The sequence below is a fragment of the Melanostigma gelatinosum genome (genome assembly GCF_949748355.1).
Source record: "Melanostigma gelatinosum genome assembly, chromosome: 6".
Lineage (NCBI taxonomy): Eukaryota > Metazoa > Chordata > Actinopteri > Perciformes > Zoarcidae > Melanostigma > Melanostigma gelatinosum.
The window spans coordinates 28897028-28908459 of NC_136639.1; the positions used below are offsets into that span (position 1 = coordinate 28897028).

The following is an 11432-nucleotide window of genomic DNA, read 5'->3' on the forward strand; positions in this document are numbered from 1 at the left end:
CAGAAGATTGCAGTCTTGGAAACAAAAATCCACCGACTGGAAGTGAACGTGGCGGTAGATGGTCTGTGTGAGAATGATACCACTTCACCATGGACTCAAAACACTGGACAAATGCAAGCTAAGACGCAGCTAACTAGCACCACCAGGCCTACCAAGAAACAGGAGGAGAGAGCAGATAATGAATCTTCAAATGGTAGTCCTCCCTGGAACTCTCTCGGTGCAAAGCCGAAGAGAGAATATGTGGGAGGACGACTAACGGGCAGAGCCCAGCGCCCTGAGATTTGTGATGCGACTGGCTGGCCTGCACTAGCACACGGGCAGAACTCCTCCTCAACCCCTGCACCCAGACGGACAAAGCCAAGGACAGCTGAGGAAAGTAAAACCTGCAAAACACCTCCACAACAACCAAGCCTACAACTTCAAAACAGATTTGCTCCATTGTCGCAGGATCCTAAATCTCCATCTGATGACCTGGATAAGCAGCTATCTCCTCAAAGCGGGGTAGGAACTGAGAGTCAATGTGAGAGTAAAAGGCCGCAGGCAAAGCTAGTGACTGGGCCTGAGACTCTGATTGTTGGTGACTATGCTGTAAAAGATGTCAGAAAACTGTGCAGCAAGAACACCAAAATACTCTGCTTTCCGAAAGATATGGTCTCTGACATGAGAGACAAATTCCTGGACATCGTGGCTGACTATCCCACAGCGAAAAACATCATGGTGCATACAGGAAGCTGTGATATTGTGAAACAACAGTCTGAAGTTCTAAAGCGAGACTTTATTGATCTGTTAAACACAGTCAGCTCTGTCAAGGCTGAGGTGTTTATCAGTGGCCTCCTTCCACCAGTCAGAGGAGGAGATGAAGGATTCAGCAGGCTGTTTGCACTGAACAGATGGCTGTCAACTGCATGTGCTGACCATTCAGTACATTTTATCAACAATTTCTACCTTTTCTGGGAGCGCAGACATCTTTTTACAGCGCATGGAGTTTGCCTGAACAAGTCAGGGGTAAAACTGTTTACCTGAAACCTATTTTTCTCCCTGCGTCACCCGTCTGTCCCAACTGCCAAGGAAAAGACACAAGAGGAGTCTAAACACAAGATAACCACACAGCATCGCCATGGAGACCTTACGGGAAGGATGCCCCCGCCTATCGACAGCCAAAAGGAGGAGTCTCCAACCTCATCATCAGGGACCGCCTTCGCCTCCGATCTCCCACTTTCCCCACCCTTCCTAGACGAGGAGTCTTTACCTCCCTCCCCAGCACCTACTTCCACCCCCCAAATTCCATCCAGGTCCCTTTCCTCTCTCACTCTCCCCTTCCTCCCCCCACCTGGAGTTCACTGACCGCATGAAAGAGCTGGTCATTGCTGGAACCAAACACACTCCTCTTCACACTCCCCGACAGCTCTACAACCGTCCTCTGTCTCCCCTACATGATAACGGAAATAATTGATATCTTCTGGGTCCAGGCTACAAGGCTAATGACACCAATGACTCTCTCCAGGAAAAGTCGGGGCCCTGTATGCAGCTAGCCGTTTCAATTCCTGTCCTGCAAGTTTATAGAAAAAGAAAGGTGAGGCTGCGAAGAAACAATAGTAAACATGCTAACTTATCAAACTTAGCATACATTCCTCGTCAGCCTGTCCAAATAAATTGGGCAAAGAAAGCTTTAACCACATTAAACTTAGCTTTATTAAATGTCAGGTCTCTGTCAGGAAAAACATTTTTAATCAATGATTTTATTATTAGGCACAAACTGGACATTTTGTTTTTAACTGAAACTTGGTTAAATCAAGACAACAGTGCAGCTGTTCTTATTGAATCAACACCTCACAACTTCAGTTTCATGAGTGAAACAAGAGCACATAAGAAAGGAGGTGGAGTTGCTGTTTTATTTGATGATTCTCTTCAATGCAAGCAGATGTCCTTTGGTCATTTTAGTTCTTTTGAATATGTGGCTCTGAATTCCACTCAAGCTTTATTCCTAAACATTTACAGACCGCCTAAATACTGTGCAACCTTCTTTGATGAGTTTACTGAACTGCTGTCTGTAATCTGTATTGATTTTGACTGTGTTGTTATTGTTGGTGATTTTAATATCCATGTTGATAATCCCCAGTACAGAGAGTCTATAGAACTATGTGGCGTCCTTGATAACTATGATCTGACTCAGCATGTGACAGGACCCACCCACAACAGGGGGCACACTCTGGACCTAATCATCACCAAAGGTGTAAACATTTCCAAGGTTGCTGTGACTTATGTTGCACTCTCTGATCATTTCTGTGTTTTCTTGAGTGCAATCTCCTTGCACACAAATGTCCAAACCAAGGTTGTGACAAAGCGTTACATCTCTGAAAACACCAGTGAACTATTTATTCAGAAGTTCTCCTCCACACCAGCCCTCTCTTGCCTCTCAGTCAATGAGCTTGTAGATGGCTTCAATTTTAAAGTTAAAAATATTATTGATGCCATTGCACCCACTAAAGTGAAGGCTGTCTCGGGTAAGCAAAGATCTCCTTGGAGAAATGCTACGCTGGTCAAAATAGAGAAACGAGAGTGTCGGAAAGCTGAGCGCAGGTGGCGAAAAACGAATCTCCAGGTTCACTGTGACATCTATAAAGAGAGACTTCGCAATTATAATTTGGAACTTAGAAATGCAAGGCAGTCATTCTTCTCTGACATCATAACCAAAAACAAGAACAACACACGCGCCTTATTTGCTACCGTCGATAGGCTAACAAACCCTCCAGTGTCGGTAGCTGCTGAACTCCAATCCACCTGGGCATGCAATCAATTTGCCTCCTTTTTTACTGACAAAATTCAGAAAATTAGACAAGCAGTCAGTGCCTCCACACCAACCACAGGATATGTGTTGTCCCGATCTCTGAATAACATCCATTCAAATATCATGACACAATTTCATTCAATCGACCGTAGAAGCCTAGAAGACATTAAACATCTGAAGTCATCCTCCTGCTGCTTGGATATTCTACCAACACACTTTTTCAAAAATATTTCAAACTGCATGACCACTGATCTCTTACAAATTGTAAACACATCCCTTCTCTCAGGTGTCTTCCCACAAGCCCTAAAAACTGCAGTTATTAAACCGCTCCTAAAGAAGGCTAGTTTAGACTCCGCAACGATGAAAAATTATAGGCCAATATCAAACCTCCCATTTTTAAGTAAAATAATTGAAAAGCGGTTTTCCAACAGCTGACCAACTTCTTGGCCGTAAATAACTGCTTTGATGTTTTCCAGTCAGGCTTTCGACAGCACCACAGTACTGAAACTGCTCTTGTTAAGGTTTTCAACGACATCCACTTAAACATAGACAATGGCGGAAGTTCAGTCTTAGTGTTACTGGATCTCAGTGCTGCATTCGACACAGTCGACCATGCCATACTCCTAGAAAGACTAAAAATCTGGGTGGGACTCTCTGGCACAGCACTTAACTGGTTTGAATCCTACTTGAAGGGCCGAGAATACTTTGTGTCTGTAGCTGATTACACATCAGAGCTGACTAAAATGACATGTGGTGTTCCCCAAGGTTCAATACTGGGGCCTCTTCTGTTCAACATCTACATGCTTCCACTAGCTCAGATTATGGAAAACAAAAAAGTGTGTTATCATAATTATGCAGACGACACACAAATCTACATAACTATGTCACCAGGGGACTATAATCCCATACAAGGGCTGGGTAACTGCATTGAACAAATCAACAACTGGATGTGCCAGAATTTGAATCGATGTCTCCCTGAGACATCGATTCAAATTTAGAAAGTGATTGTAATTGCAGAATTACTTGCAGAGTAATTGCAGAATTGCGGCAGTGTATGGCTGATTGCGTGCAGCGTAATGTCTCAGGGAGACATCGATTCAAATTTAGAAAGTGCACAATATATCGCCATTTCCTCCGGGACCGAGTTCGTGCAAGGCGTACACTATAAAACGCAGATCGGCAGAGATCTTTTCCAGACGTGGTTTGTGTGCGAGTAATTGCAGAATTGCGGCAGTGTATGGTTGATTGCGTGCAGCGTAATATCTCAGGGAGACATCGATTATTGTTTCAATGTATGTTTTAAATCTTCTTTACTTTTGCCTTTATGCTTTTAATGGTATCATGTGAAGCACTTTGAATTACCTTGTTGTTGAAATGTGCTATACAAATAAACTTGCCTTGCCTTGCTCATATGGTGATGGTTGTAAAAGCAGCTAGAGGCAGCTGTGTAGTATGATTCACTACACAACTCAAGGACTTTCTTGGCCTGTCTGCGTCATTCATTATTATTGGTCTGTTTGCCAAGCAGTAACGCTTTTAGCTGCTTCGTTGTTATTGAATGTTAATGCAAATAAACAGCGCTGAGGATAGAACGTTGGCAGTTTTCCTGTTTGTCCTGAGTTGAGGAAGGATCATTGAATAGATGGATGGATTAACCCGTGTGGCTCTGTTAGGTGGCCCTGTTGAAGAAGAGCAAATGGTAATGTGACACCATCAGGGGCGGACTGGCCATTGGGGATACCGGGGAAATCCCCGGTAGGCCAACGGGGTTGAGCTGGTCCAATATCGGGCCCGCCTCCATCACCAACCGGGCCTCGCTCTGAGATCGCTGACCCCGACTGTATTCTATGCTTCACAGAACATGTTAAATTTATTCTGGTACTTTAAGCACACAATCACTGACTGAGATTTATACTAGTCCTCGCAATCTGTAGTCACACTCATGGTTTCCATCTGCGAGCCGGCAGCACCCCTACACACACACACACACACACAATCACACACCCAGCATGCAATCTGGCCCAAAGAGGCGGGTCTATGAAGCAGTTTAGCCAATGATGCTTTAATGCTGATTAAAGATATAAATGAGTGACATACAATTTAGCCAATCAGCGTCCTCAAATCTATTCAGTTTGGGGCAGAATTGATTCTGCCCCAAACTGCGCATTTCTGTCCGGACTAGTCTCTACAGGCGAGCGCGAGCACTACTCCTCCAAGAGCCATTTGAGAGGAGAACTTTGGCGGAGAAACTGCACAATCAAACAGCAGACTAGCGGGAAAGGGAAGCAGTACATGCGAAGCTTCTCCACTAGCTGAACACCAGACAGGTTTGGCTAGCTGGATGACGTCATGCTAATAACTTATTTAGCTTTTTAAAACAACGGGGACAGATCCAGCACGGAGTTAGGGAGTGAGAGACATGAAGCACCTGCTGAGAAATGATATATAGTTATAAATACATAATTATATATATGTGTGTTTGTGTGTTTTATATTATAGTGAATATTATTATATGATATATATATTATTATTAGTGCTGGGCAAGTTAACGCGTTATTATCGCGTTAATGCATTAATTAATTAACACCGACAATTATATTGTCACGTGTTAATGCAGTTTTTTATTTATTTATTGTTTAGCGACATTTTTAACACAAGAACCAGGCAGCAAGGAGTGAACAGCTGTGTTTGTGTGGCGTCACTTCCTTTCTTCCCCCAGTGTCCGGTCCGGAACCCCTCCTACCCTCCGTCACCGTCGTTCACTCTTGTCTCACACACACACACACACACACACACATGAGAACACGTACCATTATACTTCCTGTCTCTTCAAAGTAAAAGCACTTCCGTTTTCATGCTCTTCACAATAAAAGAAAATCATGCAATCAAACTATTTACGTGACAATATTAAGAAGTATACAGTATGAAGAATACATGTCGAGTTTTTAAAGTGTTTTTGTTTGGAATATGTATAATAAGCATTATTTAGTTATCGCCACTGAGTATTTAACAAACATTAAAAAAAGAAGTAGATAGGTTTGCAGTTTTCAAGGTGTATATTTCAAATTGCATCTATTTCACACTCTTTAAACAGAACCTAACAGACTCCAAGTTCCCTCCTGATGTCCGAGCTCCTTACCCTATCTCTAAGGCTGAGCCCGGCCACCCTACGGAGGAAACTCATTTCGGCTGCTTGTATCCACGACCTTATTCTTTCGGTCACAACCCAGAGTTCGTGACCATAGGTGAGGGTAGGAACGTAGACCGACCAGTAAATTGGTCGGACCGTCTTCAGTAAGTCTTTACCAAGTCTTCACCAAGACGGTCCGGTGCAGCGCCTGCTTTACTGCTGCAGCCGCACCCATCCGCCTGTCGATCTCCCGCTCCATCTTACCCTCACTTGTGAACAAGACCCCGAGATTCTTGAACTCCTTCGCTTGAGGTATTCACTCCGTCCCCACCTGGAGGGAGCAATCCACTGGTTTCCGGCAGAACACCATGGCCTCAGATTTGGAGGTGCTAACTCTCATCCCCACCGCTTCACACTCGGCTGCAAACCGCCCCAGTGAATGCTGGAGGTCACGATCCGAGGAGGCTAACAGGACCACATCATCTGCAAACAGCAGAGAGGCGATCCCAAGACCCCGAACCTGACATTCTCCGCCCGAGGCTGCGCCTAGATATCCTGTCCATGAATGGCACGAACAGGGCCGGTGACAAAGGACAGACCTGGCGGGGACAAACACCCACTGGGAGCGTGTCTGACTTATTGCCGAGAATGCGGACACAGCTCCTACTGCAGTCGTACAGAGACCGGATGGCCCGCTGTAACGGGTCCGGCACCCCATACTCCTGCTGTACCCCCCACAAGAACCCCAGAGGGACCCGGTCGAAAGCCTTCTATAAGTCCACAAAGCACATGTAGACTGGTTGGGCAAACTCCCAGAATCCCTCCAGTAGTCTTGCAAGGGTAAAGAGCTGGTCCACTGTTCCACGGCCGGGACGGAATCCGCATTACTCCACTTGAATCCCAGGTTCGACAAACAGTCAGACCCTCCTTTCAAGCACCCTGGCATAAGCCTTCCCCGGGTGGCTGAGTAGTGTGATACCCCGGTAATTCGAGCACACTCTCTGGCCCCCCTTTTTGAAGATGGGAACCACCACCCCGGTCTGCCAGTCCATGGGCACTGATCGCAACCCCCATGCGACATTGAAGAGGCATGTCAGCCAAGACAGCCCAACGGTGTCCAGCACCTTCAGCATCTCAGGGCAGATCTCATCCACCCCCGGCGCCTTGCCACCAAGGAGCTTTTTAACTACCTCAGCGGCCTCTGCCAGGGATATGGGAGCGCCCCCATGTTGGTCGGGTTTAGGAGTTCCTCAAAGTGCTCTTTCCACCGCCTGACGATGTCCCCCCCCCCCCCTGCTGAGAACAGCCTGGGGTAAGCCCGGCTTAACCTTCCTGAGCTGTCGGATGGTTTGCCAGAACCTCATTGAGGCCAACCGAAAGTCCTTCTCCATGGCCTCCCCGAACTCCTCCCATTCCCGAGTTTCAGCATCCGCGACCACCGCAGCTGCAGCCCTTCTCACCTGACGGTACCTCTCAGCTGCTTCAGGAGACCCCTGAGCCAACCAGGCCTGAAAGGCCTCCTTCTGATGTCCAATAACGAGACACCACTCGGGTTCAGATCGGGCAAGCCATTCCTCCCAATCACCCCCCGCCAAGTTTCTCCGTCACTGCCCACGTGAGTGTTGAAGTCCCCCAGGAGAACTATGGAGTCGGTAGGCGCCGCCCTTTCCGGGACCCCTCCCACCGACTCCAAGAAGGCCGGATACTCCGAACTGCTGTTTGGTGCATAAGCACAAACAACAGTCAGAGCCTTGCTCCCCGCAACCGGTAGGCGCATGGAGGCGACCCTCTCGTTCTCCGGGGAGAACTCCAACACAGCGGCGCTCAGCCGGGGGCTTGTGAGTATCCCCACTCCCGCCCGGCGCCTCTCACCCTGGGCAACTCCGGAAAAGGACAAAGTCCAACCCCTCTCCAGGAGCTTGGTTCCAGAGCCAACGCTGTGTGTGGCAGTGAGTCCAACTATATCTAGCTGGTACCGCTCCACCTCCTGCACCAGCTCCGGCTCTTTCCCCGCTAGCGAAGTGGCGTTCCACGTCCCTAGAGCTAGTCTATGCTGCCAGCGATCGGCTTGCCCAGGTCTCCGGCCTGGCCTACCGCCCGGTCTGGATTGCACCCGACCCCGATGCTTGTCCCTGCGGGTGGTGGGTCCACAGGGTGGAAATATAACTAAAACGGTTGAAATCACATTATGCTGATAGGAAATAATGATATTAAACAGTTTAACAGTTTTGGTTTGGGTGATGTACGGGAAGCAGTGTTGATTGTGTGACAGCAGCAGGAAGGAAGGACCTGTGTTATTTTTCCTTTACGCACCCCGAGTGAAGCAGCCTGTCACTGAAGGAGATTTGCATACAACCTGCATGGTTGGCGACGTGTGAGATACACTTTTTGTCGTCCATCTACGACGTTTTTTTATCATGCGAGCCCCGCGTCAATAGCGTCCGGGGTCGCATTATAATTACGTAGCTTCGTGAAAGTAGAGTCGGATTCTCTAAACCAGGGATTCCCAAAGTGGGGTGCGCGAGCTGCCTCTCGGGGGTGCGCGAGAGGAAAAATGTAATGGTGGTCTAATGGTTGAGTCCTGTCTCCTAAAAATAACGTTCCCCCAAAACTAAAATGCATTCTCAATTACGTTTGACCATAAACGTATTTTAGGATTAGGTGGTCTTGGATACAACACTATCAACAGCTTCCTTTCACTCCATTTGTCTATTTGTATAGAAAGAAAACCCCACCTGAAACATTTTCAGTACATTTCCATCACTCTATGAAACTGCAAAAGAATGTAACAGAGAAGGGCTTTATCCATTATCCTCACTGCTACTGCCAGGTCTGTGCACCGTAATTCTCTCCAAGGTGCCGGATAGCTCCAGAGCTGCTTCCTGCAGCAGGATCAGGACTTTGGAGAGCGCCATGGCATGATAATCATGACAAATACAGGCCCAGTGCCACATCCAACAGGCTAAATAACAGCAACATAAGGTGACTGTTTAAAGAATATATGTATCAGAGCACTCACAGAAGTCATTCTAAATCATTAGGGGACACACTTTGAAACACCATGGAAACGCTTGTAACATGGTTGATATTGATTAAAAAAGTGGCAGCTTGTGAAAGCACCAATGACACCAGTGGAGTTCTGTTCAACTCCCATAAACACGGCCATGTCCTCAGTGACTGCAGCGCCTATCTGCTACCTATGGCCGTGTCAACAGGTGGGGCATCAAGCGCAGAAGATATTCTCGTGTTTCTATGACAGTAAACAGTCAAGAACAAAAAGGAAGAATTAAATTTCCTAAGAAAGTAATTACAATAAACCTTCAACCCTAAGATGTTGACACTGTCAGCACGTTGCCTTGTACAGTCAGATCCACAGCAAGGACACAGGGTTCCACTGACTATTCACACATCATTATTGTCATATCATGAAATGGTGCTGTCCTCCTAAATGATGTCTCTGATGATCTCCCTGCCCTTTATGTCCCTGTTGACAGAAAGGAGGCTCCGCTCATAACTGTGGTCAGCTGAAGGTGGGTCAGGTCATCCTGGAGGTCAATGGTGTTTCCCTCAGAGGTCGGGAGCACAAGGATGCTGCTCAGATCATCGCTGAGGCGTTCAAGACCAAAGAGAAGGACCAGATAGAGTTCCTGGTTGTTGAACCAGGACTCTAGTGTGAGGACTCTGCACTTCATGCGGCCTAAGAAGAAAGATAATGTTTTATCAACTCCTCAACTCCTCGTTCTGATCGGATCGGTGGAAAGATATTTGATTATTGCAAGAAAAGGATATTACATTAATATTTGCCACAACAGTCATATGTGAATTAAATGCTGTTTTTCTTGTTTCACTCGTCTTCAAATCGTGAACGTTATTGTATGTTTTCCACAGAAGGACTGGATTAGTACTGATACTGTGGGCGGCACAACTAATTTTAACACAGACAGTCAGTGACGTCAGTCTTCAAGTGTCTCGTATCTGTTCTTCTTGAGACGGTATGTGGGGGGGCAGAGCTGCTCTGAAGAAAGACCCTTCATGTCATTTCATTGAATTGTGTAAATTACAGCAAGAATCTTATCTTATCTATAACATCGTACTCGCCAAGTTAAACACGTCTTGAAAACAAGCAGTTGAGGAAGATTAGCTACTGATTAATGCTGAGGATGACATTAACAGAGAGAGAACACCCTAAACAACAGAGATCTGTCATCGCACTGAAACATTCGGACTATGTTCACTTTAATTTGTCCCAATAAAGCGGAAGCTAATCTCCCTAAACTGTCTCTAATGAGCTCACCACTCAACTGTAACACTTATTGTGATGTCACCATATTATGAGAGCTACGGTTGAAGTGTAAATATTAATATCGAGCAGAAAGATTATATATATATATTAGTGCTGGGCAAGTTAACACGTTAATTTCGCGTTAACGCATTCATTCATTAACGCCGATAATTATTTTATCGCGCGTTAACGCATTTGTTTTGATTTATTATAATTTTTTTTTTCTTCTAATTTTTTTTTATTGAAAGACAAGAGACAATACATATCTATAACAACAAGAGGATGACAAGAACAGTGGGATAAAAGCCAGCAAACACCCTATAGTCAGTTGCGGTAAAGTCGGCAGACACTCACATGTTAGTGCACCTACATGCTGAAATTCACCGTAAACGCATTTAAACGCACAGATCGGGAGCGAAGGACTTTGAAAGTTAGCGGAAACATTAACGTGAGACAACATCCAGTTTCTTCAGACCAACATCCGGTTTTCAGAATAAGATGCCAACAAAGTATGAATTATATTCACATTAAGTATGAAACATGCTGCCTGCATCTCATGAACCAAATGTTATTGCCCCTTTGTTCATATAGCAGTACTTTAAAATAAAGTGCGCAATACACTACTTTATCATTCATGATTGAACTTTGCCATAACAATGAGATTAATCGCGATTAAATATTTTAATCGTTGCCCAGCACTAATATTTTATATATATATATATATATATATATATATATATATATATATATATATATATATATATATATATATATATATATATATATATATATATATATATATAGATATATAAATAAATAAATATATATATATATATATAAATAAATAAATATATATATATATATATATATAAATAAATATATATATATAAATAAATATATATATATAAATAAATATATATATATAAATAAATATATATATATAAATATATATATATAAATATATATATATATAAATAAATATATATAAATATATATATATATAAATAAATATATATATATATAAATAAATATATATATATATAAATATATATATATATAAATAAATAAATATATATATATAAATAAATAAATATATATATATATATATAAATATAAATAAATATATATATATAAATATATATATATAAATATAAATATAAATATATATAAATATAAATATATATATATATATATTTATTTATATATATATATATGCCGACTATGTATTTTTC

At 43.7% G+C, this 11432-nt stretch overlaps 1 protein-coding gene across 1 annotated transcript in view; it reads left to right on the forward strand.

Annotated features, from left to right (window-relative positions):
- The window catches only part of whrnb (whirlin b), a gene marked incomplete at its 5' end in the record, with an annotated part of 89920 nt that extends 80194 nt beyond the window's left edge, over window positions 1-9726 (forward strand). The window contains one exon of the mRNA XM_079269439.1: window positions 9413-9726. Coding sequence (XP_079125565.1) covers window positions 9413-9589 — 177 coding nt within the window. The 3' untranslated portion in view covers window positions 9590-9726. The remainder of the gene's footprint in view (window positions 1-9412) is intronic.
- Window positions 9727-11432: the final 1706 nt, after the last annotated feature.